This window comes from Scyliorhinus canicula, chromosome 14 (genome assembly GCF_902713615.1).
Source record: "Scyliorhinus canicula chromosome 14, sScyCan1.1, whole genome shotgun sequence".
NCBI classification, from domain to species: domain Eukaryota; kingdom Metazoa; phylum Chordata; class Chondrichthyes; order Carcharhiniformes; family Scyliorhinidae; genus Scyliorhinus; species Scyliorhinus canicula.
In genome coordinates, this window is record NC_052159.1 from 75,468,780 (window position 1) to 75,488,118 (window position 19,339).

The following is a 19,339-nucleotide window of genomic DNA, read 5'->3' on the forward strand; positions in this document are numbered from 1 at the left end:
TAGCACTTTCCACTGTCCACCTGGGTGACCTCTGTATTCGAGCTGGCCATTCCATTACACTGTCCCATCGATTATCTGGGGTGATGGAGGTGGGGATGGTCAGGGAGGGGCCAGGCCACCCACAACGTCCGCCCATTCCCCCTTTCCCACACCCCCCCTCTGTGGCCAGATCACCCCTCATGCCCATCTGACAGAGTACCGAGCCCCTGTAACTAAACTGAGCATCCTGCACCTGTGTCAACCTAACTGGTGTCTAACTTTCTGGCCTCACAAACACTAACACTACGTCTAGGAGAGTCCTCAGATGATACAGCAGGAGTGGAGGTGGCCTGCAGTGATTCCTGTCCTGCGTCCTCAGTCCCCATTGGCGGGCGTCTTCTGGGGCGACCGGGCCTGGATTGGCCTGGCCACTGCTCGGGTGTCCCAGGTGGTGTGGTGCTGCCCTGTTATGCCCGCTGCCCACTGGATGCACTGGGACAGGAGAGGGGAAGTCCGAAGTGCTGCAGTGTTCCAGCACCTCTATGGGAGTTACTGGCAGAGGCCTCATCACCTCCTCCTCGCTTGGGGTGCCCAATGGCCCCCGGGCTACTCCACGGAACGGGCTGCAAGCGGAGCTATCCCCTAAGGCTCCCCCGCCATCTGGCGCTGCCAGTCCAGGAGGCCCGCTCTGGTCTCGATCAGGGTTCACACACTCGCGGCCATGGGTCTGTGCCACATCACTCATTGACTGTGCCACCACCTTCTGGGTTTGTGTCACATTAGTGACTGCACCCACGCCATCTCTCTCTGGGACTGGACCACCTCCCACTGCACCTGTCCCACGTCAGAAAGCGTCTGGGCAATGCCGTTGACGTTCCTAGCCATGGTCTCCTGTGACTGGGCAATGCTCAAGAGCGCCGCTGTGATGTCCAGGTGGCTCTGGCACATGGTTGCCTGTGAGTTGGCACCACTGCCTTGGCCTCGGCCAGAGCCTACACAGAATGCCCCAGGCCTTGGACATGCTGATCCATCACTGAATCCATCGCCCCTAATGCCTCCACCATGGACCCCACCCGCGCAGTGTTGGCCTGGGTGGCATGCATCGTCAGCACCACCTCCTGCTGCTGCACGCAGTTGGACTCTTCCAACTGCAGGTGCTGGATACTCGCCGACAACCCCTCATGTAGTGTCTGGCTATGCGACTGCATCTCCACAATTGATGGGATGGTCCGTTCCAGAAGCCCGAATTCCATCTGGACAACAGCTAGTCCCTGGGGTCAGCCTGCCCTCTGACCGTCCACTCCCTCGAGTGTTGCTACCTCAACCTGCTGGACCAGAGCAGCTGTGTGGTGTACATCAGATAGTGTCCCAGGAGCCTCTTCATTAAAGTGCCCAACCGAAGTGAGTGTCTCTGGGATGGTGGGGGGTATTAGTGACAGCAGTGACGGAAAGCCAGGGGGATTGTTGGCAGGGGCACAGTGCTGCCTACCCACCTTGGCCGCCCTGAGGAGGTGGTGCAGTTTTTTACAGAACTGTTGCCTCTGCGTTGGCCGCCTCTGCCACCTGCGCCCAGGCATGGCGAACAGCAATGGCTGGTAGCCTCCTTCCCAGGCCAGGGTACTGGGTCATCCTTCTCTCCTCCACGGAGTCCAATTGGGTCTCGAGCTCTGTGTCTGCGAACCTTGGTGCCACACGTACATGAATTGCTGCCATCTTGTTGGCTGGGATGGTGTGTGGGGAGTGAAGTGTGTATATACAGCTGCAGCTTGTCAGCCTCCTGAGTGTCAATAGCGAAACCAGCGAATCCAACACCGTTTCTCATTGGAATTGATGGTGTTCCATGTGGCGCTGGTACTAGCCCCTTGACGGTATCAGAATCGCCCCAGGTACAGCGCCAGTTTTTATGTCGTGAAAGTCCACGGATTGTGTGTTGGCGTCAACACTTGGTCTCAGAAACGGTGAATCCTGTCCAACATTTCTTCTCATCTCTGTCCAAATTTTCTTATTTGCTAATATTGTTGTAAGGAATCGGGAAAAGACTATGGAAAGTAAAGAACAAATTAATATAACTAAAGCTCACACAGACATGAGATGCAGAACATGGATTTCTGAAAAGTGCTTGGAAGGGAATTAGCAACGGGTTTTTCTTCACCCAGTACAGCAATGTTTCCCTCAATTCTGATGGAGGGATCCATTAGTAACTGGAATGCTGAAAGAGAATTTTCTATAGTCAGCATAGACTGATTTCTATGTTTGTCTTGCATTTATTTAAATACCTAAAATTATTGCAGACCCAGCTCTGTTGGCAACTTAGAGCAAGTGAAGTTACATGCATTCTTTGTTCAAGAGCCCAGATTCAGTCTGCGTCAATTTGTGCAGATTTATTCGGAGAGATGAGCTTCAAGATGGCAGCACAAGTTTTGGAATCATTTCTACAATTTTAGCTGCTGTTACAATCGGAGTTGATGCTATAACTGGACGAGATGATTCAAAAATAGAAACCTAGCTCAAAAGACTGGGACTTTTACTTTGTTTTTAAATGTGGAGGAATAGAGTCACAGTGACCACCAATTAGTTTGAACAGCACACAGATTGACAGTAGTCAAATACACATTCCGCTCTGAACCCACGTTAGTGTCTGTGGATTTCTCCTCCGAATTCTCCAGATGATTGTCACATGAGAATTTTCAAACACCAGTCCCAAAAGCCACACCTTAAAATCTTCTTTCACAACACTGCTTTCCGTCAGTTGGTTGCGTTCTGAAATCCAGTCCAGGCTTTCCAAATCATGCTTTTAAACAAAACCTCCGCTCCACTTTTAACAATAAATCCAGTCCAGGTTTTATAAATAACTCTCTTAAACAAAGCTTCAGCTCCACTTTTAGCAGTGTATCCAATCCAGGTTATACACCCTTTTCAGATTTTCTTGACTTTACTGCTGTACAAAGTGTTCACAATTGCTTTAACTCTCGATTCCCAGACTCTATTAAAATGTAATCAAACTTTTGATTAATCTCTGAAGTCTTCTTTCCAATTTAAATCTGGTTACTGTAATTGCCTATTTAATTCATAACACTTTTATTTACTCTTCCTTGAGTTCGTCTGAACAATGTATTGCTTTCCTGTTCTCTTAACTTCAAACGTCTTGAGACATTCTTTCTGTTCGAATCCCCTGGTTATCTAGAAAGTAACTAGTTCCTTAGAAGCCTGCCTCTTTGTAGCTCCCTTGTCCTGTCCAGTTTCACCTAGCAAAGTTGAGAGATGTTCAGTCCTGTCTCCAACTGCCAACAAATATATCTAAAACTAAGAACAAAGAAATCCCTTCTCTATGGAAAGTGCCCCCTGTCACTGTTTACTCTTCATATCATAGCCCTCTCCAAGCACAATGGAAACACAGTTGGAACTGAACCAATCCCCACACATACAAACACCTTTTACCAGCTTGAATCTAGTGATAGGTTTTACCCTTTCAGACACAGAAACATTAAATTAAACCCACTTAAAACTGTATGATACTTCTAATGTTTACCAATGCAAATATGAATCCCTTAAAACTATCTTTGTTTTCCTAACACTGATGCATGATTTTATAATTCTTTTTCTCTTTCCAACACAAAAGAATACACCTGGTGCATTGTAAAATCAGGGCACACATCCAATGTATCTGGCAGGGTGTTACCATTTTGTTTGATTCTCAGTACACCCATATTGTTAACTCATTAATAGATTAAAAATGTAACCGTAACCGTGTATAACCTAAAAAGTTACGTTTTCTTTCCATTTCAGGAGCATTGTCTTTTACTAGGGTTTGATTTTGTGGAGGCCAAGCAGTCTCTAGGACCCTATTCATATAATCATTCTTCATATGGAAATCAGACAAAATGTTGACAGGATAGTCAACAGTTAGAGACAATATAGGTTAGGCAGCTAAACATGCACACACAGCAGAGGTATGACAATAATCAGGATCAGGAGCATTGATTGGCTTTCCTCCTTTACTCAGTTAACCTGAGGCCAATTGTAGTACCATCACTTCCACATCTACAACATGGTTATTGTGACACAGCCCAACAGCCCAACACAGTCTCAGGTCTCTGCTGCAAATCACTTAGGGTTATGTTGCCATTAGCAACTGAACCCATGGTAGGATCTACTTTAATGGCTACTATCGGGCTTGGTCTATACGACATAAAAAGCCTAGCAGAATGAGCAGACAAGTACCAAATGGAATTTAATACAGATAAGTATGAAGTGATGCATTGTGGCAGAATGGGTAGTGAGATGTAATATAGAGTTAATGGAATGATTTGAGCAAGTGTGAAATAACAGATTGACCTGGGGCATATGCACATTGATCTTTGAAGTTGGCAGGACACATTGAGAGATTGGTTAACAAAGCATATGGGGGGCGGGATTCTCCGACCCCGGGCCGGGTCGGAGAATCGCCAGATGGGGGGGGGGCGCGATTTGCGCAGGCACGGTCGGCGCACCGCCGGTCGGGAATGCTCTATGCAGCATCCCCAGCGATTCTCCGTGCTCGATGGGCCGAGTGCCTGCCGAGTTAGGCCGAGTCCCGCCAGCACCGCTCATGTGTGGTCCTACCTAGCGGGACCTCGGCGTTCATGTTGCGGGGGGCCAACCTGGTGGGGGGGGAAGGAGGGATCCGACCTCGAGAGGCCTCCACAGTGGCCTGGCTCGCGATCAGGGCCTACTGATCGGCGGGCGGGCTTCTTCTGGTGGGAGCCTATGTTCCTCCATATCGGGCCCCTGTAGATCTCCGCCATGTTGCGTCGGGGCTGGCGTGGAGAAGGCAACTAGCGCGCATGCGCGATTTCGTGCCGGCTGTGGCACACATGCGCGAACTCGAGCCGCCCGTTCTGACGCCGGTATCGGCAGCTGGAGCAGTGTGAGGCTTTTCAGTGCCATGCTGGCCCCCTGTGTGGCACAGGATCAGTGCTCCTGGGGGCCTGTTGACGCCATCGTAAAACACGACGGCGTTTACGACAGCTTCAACACTTAGCCTCAGGATCAGAGAATCCCGCCCCCGATCTTAGGCTTCATAAATAGAGGCATTGAGTACAAAAGCAAGAAAATTATGCTGAACCTTTATAAAGCTTTGGTTAGGCCCCAACCAGAGTATTGCATCCAGTTCTAGTCAGCACACTTAAGGAAAGATGTGAAAGTCTTTGAGAGGGTGCAGAGGAGATTTACTAGAACGGTTCCAGGGATGAGGGGTGGGGGGGGGTTAATTACAAGGTTAGGGGTTAATTACAAGGTTAGGTTGGGGAAACTATGCTTGTTCTCATTAAAGCAAAGGAGATTGAGGAGAGAGATGTACAAGATTATTACAGGCTTAGATAAGATAGACAAAGAAAAGCTGCTTCCATTAACTGATGGTAGAAAGACCAGGAGGCGCAGATTTAAGATTTTAGGCAAGAGGTAAGGGGAATGGGAGGAAGAACATTTTTTTACACGGTGAGGGGTAATGGTGACCTAGAACTTGTTAACCTGGAGGGTGGTGGAAGTGGAAATATCAAAAATTTCAAAAGGAAAATGGATGGGAACTTGAAGGAAATAAACTTGTAGGGCTATCGGAATCCCGTGGGGAAGTGAAACTGACCGGATTACTCCGGAGGCAGCCAAAATGGGCACAATGGGCTAAATGGCCTCCTTCTGTGCTGTAAATGTCTTTATCTGACTTTGAGAATTAAGTGAAGGACCGTTTGTGCTGTTTTGAGGAAACAAGATAATACTATGCCAATTGTTTTTAATGTATTTGTTCCTTTCCAGTTCCATCATATTTTCTCACTTTGTAGACTAATCTGCACCAACTATTTCCACCAACTGGGAGGGTGGAACAGTACAGCTTCTTCTTTAATAATCAGCCAATACTAAACCACACATGCAATCCAAGTGCTGGTTGCCAGCTTTTTCCTCTGTATTAAGTGATTCATTCCCGCTCAAGGCTAATGCCATTGATTTATACTGTGATTCATTCCTTATCGAGACTCTTGCCGATTCTGACTCACAGCTGTCAGAGATTCTGTCAGTTCTGAATGCTGTACTCTAAGGCTGAAGGCTGTGTACTTAGCCCCCTACTCTACTCCCTGTACACACACGACTGCATGGCAAAACTTGGTTCCAACTCCATCTACAAGTTTGCTGACGATACGACCATAGTGGGCCGGATCTCGAATAACGACGAGTCCGAATACAGGAGGGAGATAGAGAACCTAGTGGAGTGGTGCAGCGGCAACAATCTGTCCCTCAATGCCAGCAAAACTAAAGAGCTGGTCATCGACTTCAGGAAGCAAAGTACGTACACATCCCTGTCAGCATCAACGGAGCCGAGGTAGAGATGGTTAGCAGTTTCAAATTCCTCGGAGTGCACATCACCAAAAACCTATCCTGGTCCACTCACGTCGACGCTATCACCAAGAAAGCACAACAGCGCCTATACTTCCTCAGGAAACTAAGGAAATTCGGCATGTCCACATTGCCAAAAGTTGCCCTTACCAACTTTTACAGATGCACTATAGAGAGCATCCTATCGGGCTGCATCACAGCCTGGTATGGCAACTGCTCGGCCCAGGACCGCAAGGAACTTCAGAGAGTCGTGAATACCGCCCAGTCCATCACACGAACCTGCCTCCCATCCATTGATTCCATCTACACCTCCCGCTGCCGGGGGAAAGCAGGCAGCATAATCAAGGATCCCTCCCACCCGGCTTACTCACTTTTCCAACTTCTTCCATCGGGCAGGAGACTCAGAAGTCTGAGAACACGCACGAACAGACTCAAAAACAGCTTCTTCCCCACTGTCACCAGACTCCTAAATGACCCTCTTATGGACTGTCCTCATTAACACTACACCCATGTCTGCTTCATCCGATGCCAATGCTTATGTAGTACATTGTATATATTGTGTTGCCCTAGTATGTATTCTCATGTATTTTCTTGAATTCTGTTTAATTCCCTTTTCTTCCCATGTACTGAATGATCTGTTGAGCTGCTTGCAGAAAAATACTTTTCACTGTACCTCAGTACACGTGACAATAAACAAATCCAATCCAATCCAATCCAAATCACCTCTTGTTCACTGTCATTAATAATTATGTTTTGTGGATAATAATTTGGAAGACACATGGAATTAAACTTACAGAAATTACTAACATTGTTGGCAACAGCCTTTTGGGTCCACAAAACAGTTTTACAGTGAGTCAAATGGGCTGTCACTATTCAATGATAGCCATGATGTGGAGATGCCGGCGTTGGACTGGGGTGAGCACAGTAAGAAGTCTTACAACACCAGGTTAAAGTCCAACAGGTTTGTTTCAAACACGAGCTTTCGGAGCACGGCTCCTTCTTCAGGTGAATCTTCATTCACCTGAAGAAGGAGCCGTGCTCCGAAAGCTCGTGTTTGAAACAAACCTGTTGGACTTTAACCTGGTGTTGTAAGACTTCTTACTACACTATTCAATGAAGTTACTGTTCTGCAGTGTTTTACTGGCTACTAATTAGCACATTTTAGCTGTGGTCTGTCATAGTCCGAACCTTTATAAACAGCTTTTGTAGGCAATATTATGAAAATGTCCTTTATTCCTGCCTATTTTGAAATAGACTACTAAAACTATTTGCCTTATTTATGATGCAGAAAGGACTCCACGTTAACTCAGAATCCAATCTATCAAATCGACCACCTCAAGCAAGTTCATGGTTATCAGCATCAAAGGGGCAAAAGGATGTCTGGAGACCTCGGCTTGTATTTGATGAGAAGTGAGTGAGGCACTTTGGAAAAAGTTAAATTTTAATTATGTTAAGTGTGAAGTTTTAAAAAAAATTTAGAGTACCCAATTATTTTTTCCCAATTAAGTTGCAATTTAGCATGGTCAATCCATCTAATCTTCACATCTTTGTGGGGATGAGACCCACGCAGACATGGGGAGAATGTGCAAACTCCACACAGACAATGACTCAGGGCCGGGATAGAATCCGGATCCTCAGCGCCATGAGGCAGCAGTGCTAACCACTACACCCCCATGCCACCCCCCGATGTTAAGTGTTAAATTAAGCGCTACTTAAAGGATGAACAATACTATGTACTGTGTAACTACCGGAAATTTTCTATTGATTTCTACAATTCTTGTAGTTTAAATACCTTGAAAACATTCACCACTTTGGAACTTTTTGATTTATGTCTGCACAGGCAACACAATGCTGACTACTACTTGCAAGAGGCAAAGAGAAAGAAGCACAAAGCTGATGCTCTGGTACATGTGGTTTTGTATTATGATTTTATCCTATTAACTTTTGGAAATGTTTTACATTTTAAAGTGTCCTTATGAAAAAACTTCAATGTTGAGTCTATTTTTGTTTGATGTAGATGGAAAAGTTTGAAAAGGCAGTGAATTATATAGATGCAGCATTATCTTTTATTGAATGTGGGAATGCAATGGAGCATGGACCCCTAGAAGCCAAATCTCCATACATGATGTATTCTGAAACAGTGGAACTTATCAGGTATGTTAAAAATTAAGATCATTGATTGCAGAAAATGGAAAATAATGTACATAGTTGATACAAAGAGTCAGCGAAGACAATTAAGTGCATATAGGTGAGCAAGGATCTTGACCCAGAAATTTGGGTGGCGCGGTAGGACAGTGGTTAGCGCTGTTGCTTCACAGCTCCAGGGTCCCAGGTTCGATTCCTGGCTTGGGTCACTGTCTGTGTGGAGTCTGCACGTTCTCCCTGTGGCTGCATGGGTTTCCTCCGGGCGCTCCGGTTTCCTCCCACAAGTCCCGAAAGACGTGCTCTTAGGTAATTGGACATTTTGAATTCTCCCTCTGTGTACCTGGACAGTCGCCGGAATGTGGTGACTGGGGCTTCTCACAGTAACTTCATTGCAGTGTTAACTTGTGACAATAAAGATTATATTATTGTTTACTGGAGGAATAGTTATAGCATTTATGGGACACCGGAGTTGTATTAAAGAAACGTAGTTTATATGCAAAGTTCCTGCTGGATCCCAACCGGGTCTTGATGGCTGATGCGGTACTGGCCAACCTTATATACAATATGGATAAGGTTTACCCCACCCGTTTAACGAGGGAGCTCGTATTCCACAAGAGACACGGGGAAGACTATCATCCCCACACCGTAGGTCCTGTGTGGTCCTAAATGGACCAGCAATCCTGGCCCAAAGTGTTTATAATATTCACAGTGTTGACACTTTCTAATTAGGCCAATTTCTCTGATTGATTGCTTTCAGGAACCATCTTTTACCTTCTCCTAGCATCACTGGCTTTCAGACGCCAAAGAGTGATATGGTATAAGTAATGGGAAATCTGTTAATTAACTTATTTTCCTCATTTGCATAGCATGACGATATGCCTGCCCAAATATGGACAGGGAGATTATGAGTCCACTTCAGATAGAAATTTTGATTGTCTAAATTCAACCTCTACTTGCTCAGACCACAGCACTTTTCAATCTACAGGTTTAAGGGCCTTATGTGCCAGTCTTTCAAACACTAAAAGTATAGGTGGGAATTTAAAATGACGCATTAGTCCTGTAGAGATTATAATTGTGATATTGGACCAAGGTATATTTTTGGGCAAATGTAAGTGAATTTTACTCTACCATTGCTATGCCATTCTCAACTGGCTTGATACTGACACTGGGTGCGTGAAATAGGAAATGGTTTCACTCCTCAGTGCTAATATTCTTCATCTTGATAAACTTATCCAACATTTTTTTTTCAAAACTAGGAATGTAACAATACAAGTATTAGGAAAAGCCATTCATCTTTTTGAAGTTTACTTCACAGCAAGTAGTCACAGGGATTGCAGGAAAGCACAAGCTTTAATTTCAGTGGTCAGAAAATTGCAGTGTGTGTGAAATTGGTTTCCCACAGTGCACTCCTTGTGAGTCCCATTTCCTGCTTGAAGTGCAAGAATGTGGAATCTGTCTTCATATGTGTGAATCATAGCATTGACTTTTCAAGTCTTTACACACCGCAAGTGCATGTTGGAATGACATAAGAAAAAATGCATGTGTTTTGTAGCACAGTACATCACTGTGTGTGATAAGCTGGAAACTCTACCTTTATGCTCAGAGAAGTAAGATGTTTTGAGTAAAGCTTAAGATATTATAGACTGTCTCCTAAGAGATGCTCACACAGGGCAGATGGTCCAGTCCACCTGACACCCCCCTGCCTCTGAGCCCTGCACACCGAGGAGAGTTGTGCTGTTTGTGGTGAATGTGTAACCACTATAAATTCACACTGTACATTACTGTGTCCCTGTGGGCTCCATCTGTGAGCCATTGCGCGGCTCTGCCCACAGGGGGAGATGAGGAGCATGTACAGGGCTCCGCCCTTGGCTCCGCCCCCAGCAGGAAGTATAAGTGCTGCGGTCCTACGAGTCCACCCTTAGTTCAGTTTAATCGCAGACAGGCTCAGTTGTAAGCCGATTAAAGCCACAGTTTACTTCACTCGTGTCTGAATGAATCGATGGTCGCATCACTGTTCTCCCCGTGCTGCACAAAAGCAGATCGGTACCTTCAGCTGCAACCCTCCCCTCCCCAAAAGAACACCCGCCAAAGTCATCTCAGACAACAGGGTGTGTGTGGAAGTCAGCAGTCCCTCTCAAACTCAGCTGTGGATCCTGGGGACATACCTAGACGAAGTGGGAGGCTGAGGGAGAGTAAGAAACGATTGGCACCTAGTGGGCACGAATGAACCTGGGTACTATTGAAGAAAAGACATTCTTGTAATAACTAGCGAGCATTAAAAATCACTTTGATCGCCCGTAAAAAGCCTCCATGCTGTCATGTGATGATGCCAAACTCCACAAACCCTGGAACAAGCTCGGCGCTTCCTCCCAATCCAGTGTGAGAATAGCAGAGCTATATCTCTCCCACCTTCCACATTGACGACACAGTAATGTTGCATCGCTCCTGACGTAGCCCCCCCCCCCCCCCAGCAACCTCCCCCAACTGCCCATACATGGAATGTTTTCGCCCTCCTATCCCACCCACTCCAATGCTTAATGCTCATGTGTATTCTCTAGTTATGAGGATGCCATCGGCTGAAAACTTCCGGTCACTCCGTCAGCAGGTGGTGAAACATACCAGGACCCCTAACCTCAGAGGAGGCAGTGGCAGCTGAGATGTGTCATTCTGCCTCTATGGACCCCTAGATCACCCCATTCAGTGGTAGGTTGTGTTCAGCTCTGTCAGGAGGAGTCAGACATTTCGCAGAGGTTAAGATGAGCATCGCTCTGTCCTCGCTGCAAGTCATCATCATTCTCTTGAAGCATCCGGCCAAGCGCTTTAGCAACAATTATGATGACCTACAGCAAGCACCGCAGTAGTAAGAAGAAGTGAGACCCCGTGTTGGGAGAAGTCTTCACACTCTAGTCCTGGTCGTCATCCATGGTGAGGTGATGCTCCTCCATTTCTTCCTGGTCCAGCTGCTCTCCCCACTGCAGTGCCAGGTTGTGCAAAGCACAGCACACCACAACGATGTGGGACATCCTCTGGAAGGTGTATTGGAGGGCTCTTCTTAACCAATCCAGGAACCCGAACCATATCTTGAGCAGTCCAATAGTCTGCTCGACCAGCACACGCATTGACGCATGAGTTTCGTTATAGCGAGTCTCAGCAGGTGTTTGTGACCTCTGCACTCACCTCATCAGCCACCCCCTGAATGGGTCACTGAGGAGCCATCCCTCTCGCCACTGCTCTCCCTCAAAAATGGCTGGGATCTGTGAGTGACCCAAGCTGTAACTATCATGGATTCTCCCCAAGAAACACGTACCCACCTACATGATATGTATTGTGTTGTTGCAGATGAGCTAGACATTGAGCAAGTAGTATCCCTTACAGAACATAGAACAGTACACCACAGAACAGGCCCTTCGGTCCTCGATGTTGCGCCGAGCATTGTCCGAAACCAAGATCAAGCTATCCCACTCCCTGTCATTCTGGTGTGCCTATCAAATAACCGCTTGAAAGTTCCTAAAGTGTCCAACTCCACTATCACAGCAGGCAGTCCATTCCACACCCTAACCACTCTCTGAGTAAAGAACCTACCTCGGATATCCCTCCTATATCTCCCACCCTGAATCTTATAGTTATGCTCCCTTGTAACAGCTACATATGGTGCCATGGAGAACACAGAAGCACACAGGTGCAGATAATGGCACCCTGAACCTAGAACATGCCCGCTATGCGGGCGAAACCCAGGACCCCGGCGACCCCTTGCCTGGTCCCGCTTCAAGTTGATGTAAATGTGGACCCTCACAAATAGCGCATCTGTGACCTCTCTTATGCACTTATGTACTGCTGACTGGGAGATGCACATCGGTCACCCATGCAGTCCTGGAGCAAGCCGCTCACATAGAAATTCAGAGCAGCAGTAACTTTCAGGGCCACAGGCAATGGGTGATCTCCCAGTCCATGTGGTGCCAACCTTTGCATCACCTGGCATAGGTGGTCAACCCTCGCCTGAGACAGACACAGTCTTCTCCAGCACTGGAGCGCTAACCTCTGGAGGTAGGAAGTTCTACTTCAGAACACCTGTGTTCAGTAGTGTCTCCTCCGTGACTCTGCCATCTGTTGCCCTCCTCCTGGAAGACCAACAGGCCTCCCCCTCCTCTGCAGAGCGCTGATCCTGGCCATGTGCAGTGGCACTGCCATCCCGCCGCTGCTGGTTAGTCACAGTTGTCCCACTCAACTCCATCTGAATGAAGTACTTTGACCCTTGAGAGCCTCAGCTGCCTGTGTTCCCTTGCCATAGGTAAGGAGTGAGGGCAGCTGAGTGCCTTCAATGGATCTGCATTTTAACCTCATGGGGGAACAAGACGTTGCTCCCATCATCCCTTGAACAGAATAACTCATGGGCACTTGCTTTCTTTTTTCAGAAAGTATTTTATTGAAGCATTTAAAATTTTCACAGTTTAACACATTAACATTTCTTAAAATCATCATGTGGGCCGGCACATGTATATCTATAAAACAAAACCCACAAATGTCCCCAATTCCCCTGCCCTATTTCCTGGCTACCCGTATACTGAATTCCCTGTCCTTATTTAACACTTCCATGCCTCCTATTTTCTATCCCCCTTCCCTTACTGCTGACGTTCAATTTTCTTTGAAGAGGTCGATGAACGGTTGCCATCTATGGGCGAACTCCTGAGTTGATCCTCTCAAGGTGAACTTGATTTATTTCCAGGCTGAGGAAACCTGCCATATCGCTGACCCACACACCTGACTTCAGGGGCTCCGAGTCCCTCCATCCCAGCAAAATCCGTCTCTGGGCCACCAGGGAGGAGACGGCCAGGACATCGGACTCCCCCCCTTCCCCCCCCCCCCCCCCCCCCCCCTGGCCTCAGGATCATCCGATACCCCAAATATTTCCAGTTCTGGACTTGGGGTTACCCTCCCTTCCAGACTTCTGACATAACTTCTGCAAATCGCTGCCAGAATCCCCTCAACTTCGGACATGCCCATTCAGGTCCATTGTACCCTGAAGGTGGCAACGCAAGTCGATAGAGTGGTCAAGAAGGCATACAGCATGCTTGCCTTCATCGGATGGGGTATTGAGTACAAGAGTCGGCAGGTCATGTTACAGTTGTATCGGACTTTGGTTAGGCCACATTTGGAATACTGCGTGCAGTTCTGGTCGCCACATTACCAGAAGGATGTGGATGCTTTAGAGAGGGTGCAGAGGAGGTTCACCAGGATGTTGCCTGGTATGGAGGGTGCTAGCTATGAAGAAAGGTTGAGTAGATTAGGATTGTTTTCATTGGAAAGACGGAGGTTGAGGGGAGACCTGATTGAGGTCTACAAAATTATGAGAGGTATGGACAGGGTGGATAGCTACAAGCTTTTTCCAAGAGTGGGGGTGTCAATTACAAGGGGTCACGATTTCAAGGTGAGAGGGGAAAAGTTTAAGGGAGTTGTGCGTGGAAAGTTTTTTACGCAGAGGGTGTGGGTGCCTGGAATGCTTTGCCAGCAGAGGTGGTAGAGGCGGGTACGATAGCATCATTTAAGATGCATCTGGACAGATATATGAATGGGTGGGGAACAGACAGAAGTAGACCTTGGAAAATAGGCAACAGGTTTAGATAAACGATCTGGATCGGCGCAGGCTGGGAGGGCCGAAGGGCCTGTTCCTGTGCTGTAATTTTCTTTGTTCTTGTTCTTTGTTATGCCCAGAGCATATGTACATGGTTAGCCAGGCTACCCCCACACCGCCCACATCTATCCTCCACCTCCTCAAAGAACCTGCTCATCCTGGCTACCCTCATGTGAGCCTTGTGGACCACTTTGAACTGGATCAGGCTAAGCCTAGCACAGGGCGAAGATGAATTAACTCTCTTCAAGACTTTTTCCCACTTTGCCATTTCCAGCTCTCTTCCCAGCTCCTCTTCCCACTTCTGCTTCAGCTCCCAAATCAGGGCACCTTCCCAGTCCATCAATTCCTTGTATATCTCCGAAGACCTTCTCCAACCCAGTTTTTGACATGACCTTATCCTGTTGTCCCTTCAGGGGGAGGCAAGGGAAGCTTGGAAACTGCCTCCGGACAAAGTCCAGGACCTGAAGATATCAAAATCTATTCCCATTTTGTAACTCAAACTCCTCCTCTGGTGCCTCCAAGGTCGGAAAGCCCTCCTGGATAAATAAGTCCCCAAATCTCTCAATCCCTGCCCTCTCCTGAAGCCCCATCCAGCCTCCCCGGGATAAACCGATGATTGTTACAGATCGGCGACCACACGCACCCCCTCTCATCCCATGTGCTGCCTCCATTGCCCCCACACATTTAGGGCTGCCACCACTACAGGGCTTATGGAGTACCAAGTCGGCGAAAACGGCAGGGGCGCCGTTAGTAAAGCCTCCAAACTCGTGCCCTTCCAGGATGCCGCTCCCACTCGCTCCCAGGCCGACCCCTCCCCCACTACCCACTTCCTGACCATCGATATGTTGGCCGCCCAGGAATAATTAATAAAGCTCGGGAGGGCCAGGCCCCCCACCATGCGACTCCGCTCCAGGAGTGCCCTCTTTACTCTCGGGGTTTTCTCCGTCCATACAAAACCTGTAATCGCAGCATTTATTTTTCTGAAAAAAGCCTTTGGGACAAAAATAAGAAGGTATTGAAAAAAGAAAAGCAGTCTTGGGAGGACTGTCATCTTCACCATCTGGACCCTTCCCGCTAACGTCAGCGGGAGCATGTCCCATCTGTGGAAATTCCTTTTCATTTGGTCGACCGCTTTGCCCAGATTTTACTTGTGGAGCTGCCCCCATTCATTAGCTTCTTGAATCCCTAAATATCTGAAACTCCCCGCCACGGCTTTAAAAAGTAATTCCTTCAGTCTCCTTTCCTGTCCCCGCGCCTGGATCACAAATATCTTGCTCTTTCCCATATTCAGCTTGTATCCTGAAAATCGCCCAAATTCACCCAGTACCTCATGATTTCAGTCATTCCCCCCACCGGGTCTATAGTCATCCGCATAGAGAAAAACCCTGTGCTCCCCCCCCCCCCCCCCCCACTCCAAACTACCACGATTCCCTGCCACCCACTCGATTCTCTAAGGGCTATTGCTAAAGGCTCAATGGCCAGGGCAAACAGTAATGGGGAGAGCGGGCATCCCTGCCTTGTCCCTCTCCCGAGATTAAAATGTTCTGACCGGGTTTGGTTGGTTCTCGCATTTGCCACCGGGGCCTGATACAACAGCTGGACCTAGTCCACAAATCCCTGCCCGAAACCGAACCTGCCTAAGATATCCCTAGGTACTTCCACTCCACCCAGTCGAAAGCCTTCTCCACATCCATGGCTCCTACCACCTCAGCCTCATGCACCTCGGCTGGCATCATTATAACATTAAGAAGCCGCCTAATATTAGACGTCCGGTGCCTACCCTTCACGAATTCGTCTGATCCTCACCCATTACCTCCGGGACACAATCCTCTATTCTCGTGGCCAGTAACATAGCATCCACATTCAAAAGGGAGATTAGTCTGTACGATCCACAGCTCTCTGGGTCCTTGTCTCACTTCAGGCTGAGAGAAATTGCTGCCTGTGATAGCGTTGGGGGAAGCATTCCCCAACTCCTTGGATTCATTGAAAGCCTTGACTAACAGCGGCCCCACTAGCCCCGAAAATTTTTGTAGAATTCCACTGTGAATCCGTCAGGTCCCAGGCCTTACCCATTTGTATTGCCCCCAATCCGTCTATCACTTCACCGAGCCCAATTGGCCCCCCAAGACCTCACCAGCTCCCCATCTATTAAACCTTCGGGAGCTCAAGCCTCCCCAGAAATTGGTTCATTCTCTCCCCCCCCCCCCCCCCCCCCCCCCCCCCCAGGGGGTTCAGAGTCGTATAAACAGCTATAAAATTCACGGAACACGTCATTAACCGTCCCCGGGTCCCTCACTACTTTCCTCATCACATCCTTAATTTTCCCTATCTCTCTTGCCGCCTCCTGCTTCCTCAGCTGATGCGCCAATATCCTACTAGCTTTCTCCCCATATTCGTACACCGCCCCTTTTACCGTCCTCAGCTGTCCCTCCGCCTTGCCTGTGAAAAGGAGGCCAAAATCCATTTGAAGTCTCTGGCGCTCCTTCAGGAGCTACTCATTTGGGGACTCTGCATATCTCCTATCCACATGCAAGATTTCTCCTACTAGCCTGTCGAGCTCCGCCCGTTCAGCCCTCTCCTCATGGGCCCGAATCGAAATATATTCCCCTCTGATAACCGCTTTCAATGCTTCCCACACCACCCCAGCCACGGTCTCTCCCATGTCTTTGGTGTTTATATACCCCCGAACGGTCTCCCTCACTCGCTCACATATCTTATCGTCTGCTAACAACCCTGCATCTAGCCTCCACTGTGGGTGCTGAGAGTTTCCCCTGTTCACCTGTAGGTCTAGCCAATGTGGCGCATGGTCCGATACTACGATTGCTGAATACTCTGTGTCCACTACCCCCGCTAATAATGTTTTGTCCAATATTAAAAAATCAATCCTGGAGTACACCTTGTGAACATGGGAGTAAAATGAATATTCCTTACTCCTTGGCTTCTCAAATCTCCACGGATCAGCACCTCCCATGTGCTCCATGAACCCTCGCAGTTCTTTTGCCATTGTTGACACTTTCCCCGACCTAGAATTCAATCAGGAGTTCTAGGTCCATCCGAGGATCTAAGACCGTACTAAAATCACCCCCCATGATCAATCGGTACGAGTCAAGATCCGGGATATTTCCCAGCATCGTCCTAACAAACACGACATTGTCTCAGTTTGGGGCATATATATTCACCAGCACCACTGCCCTTTCCCTCCAGTTTCACAATCACCATGGTAAATCTGCCTCCTGGGTCTGTCACCATTTTCCCCACCTTGAATGCCACTCTTTTGTTAATCAAAATGGCCACCCCCCTTATTTTGAAGTCCAATCCTGAAAGAAACACCTGTCCGACCCATCCCTTTTTCAGTCTAAATTGATCCCCCAGTTTTAAGTGTGTCTCTGTAACATAGCCACGTCCGCCTTTAACTGTCTCAAGTGTGCAAACACACAGGCCCTCTTGACCGGCCCATTCAGGCCACGAACATTCCATGTAACCAGTCTGGTCGGGGGGGGGGGGGGGGGGGGGGGGGGGGGGGGGGGCTCTTGCCCCCCTCCCCTGTTTATCAGCCATGACCTTTCCTAGGCCAGCCCCTCACCCATGGCACCTCCCCAGATCCGCCCATCGGTGGCAACCGCCATCTAGTCTCCATCTCCAGCCTCCTGGAAGTCCCTAAATCATCAGCAGTACCCCCTCCCTACCCCCCCCCCACCTCATCACTTTTCAGCTCACCCCCCACTTCGCTTCCGTGAGCCAGCCTTACCAGCTAGCCTAGCAGCTCCACCACTGAAGCCCAAAAGTCGACCGGCTGCTGGATCTTTTACACCCCAGCTCTTAATATACGTTTTCAGAACAATAGCACCGAGTGCAAACACACCCTCCACTTAAGGCTCAAACTCAGTGGCCCACCCCTCCCCCTTCACAACATCTTATCAATCCCATCATCTTCAAACAGAGCCCCAAACAATAGAAGTGTAAACAAACAGGGTAAATGGAGAGACAGAAAAAATTACTTATGTAAAAACTCGAACAGATGTCTTTACCTCCTAGACCATCTCAATTTGAAAACTCTTCTTCTCCCCCCTCCATTTTTTTTGCCCCTTTATTGTTATTTTCCCTTTTTTACCCTTTATTTTACAAACACAAACATAAAGGAAGAAATTGTACCCGAGTACATACACTGAAAGGTCAAAGTTAGGTAACTCCAAAAGAAAAAACAACACCCGCTTCTCTTCCCGGTCATCGCAACTCAAGTTACAGTGCAGCACAGAACGTTTTGATGTAAATCGCTACCGACCAGCTTTCTCTTTTTTATTAAGTCCTATGGGTCCCCCAGGTTGTTGTCTTTCATAAAGCCCGTTACTTCTTCCGGCGAGCCAAAATACAGTTCCCGTTCCTCGTAGGTTACCCAAAGGTGGGCCGGGTAGAGAAGTCCAAATTTTATTCCCTTTGCATACAGAGCCGCTTTAACTTCACTGAAACTCGTCCTTCTCTTAGCAAGTTCTGCTCCCAAGTCCTGGTGGGCCCGGATCTCAGCTTCTTCCCATACGAACTGTTTTGTCTCCCTAGCCCATCTCATGATGTGCTCCTTGTTCAGGAATTGGTGAAGCCTCACCACCATCGTCCTCGGCCGTTCACGACCCTGGGGCTTTTGCAAAAGTGCCCTGTGAGCCCAGTCCACCTCCAACGGCCTGTTGAACGCCTCTGCCCCCAAAATTTTCTCAAACATCCTCACAGGTATACGATCCGTCCTTTCCCTCCGGGAGACCGACAATCCGAAAGTTCTGCCTGCGGGAACAATTCTCCAGGTCCTCCACCTTTTCCAGCAACCGTTTTTGCCGAACTTGTAAAATACCAATTTGCAGTGCCATCCCAGTGGACTGCTCCTCATGTTCCGTCTCCTGCTCCTGCAGCTTTTGGATCGACTGTCCCTGGGTCTTCACTGTCACCTCCTTCCGGTCGACAGCCTCCTTAATCGAGGCTATCACCTTGGTCAGGTCTTCCGCACACTCCTTACGGTGCCGGGCTAACTTCTCATCCAGGTATGCAACCAACTGGTCAGTTGACCATTGCGCCGACGGGGCCGCTTCTCGCTTCTCTGCCATTTATGCCACCAAGCTCAGCTCCTCACTTCCAACCAACTTTTTATACCTTCTTTTGCGATTATTTTTCAAGCGCAATTTCATAGGATGGGGGTCGCCTTTTCCTCCTCTTGCTTTTATCCACTTACGTTAG

The 19,339-nt window shown here is 48.1% G+C and overlaps 1 protein-coding gene across 6 annotated transcripts in view; it reads left to right on the forward strand.

Annotated features, from left to right (window-relative positions):
• The window catches only part of aff3 (AF4/FMR2 family, member 3), a 409,202-nt gene that overhangs the window by 345,352 nt on the left and 44,511 nt on the right, over positions 1–19,339 (forward strand). For all 6 annotated transcript variants that reach the window (XM_038818559.1, XM_038818556.1, XM_038818557.1 and 3 more), the window contains 3 exons: positions 7,634–7,755; positions 8,186–8,249; positions 8,363–8,499. In XM_038818559.1, coding sequence (XP_038674487.1) covers positions 7,634–7,755; positions 8,186–8,249; positions 8,363–8,499 — 323 coding nt within the window. The remainder of the gene's footprint in view (positions 1–7,633; positions 7,756–8,185; positions 8,250–8,362; positions 8,500–19,339) is intronic.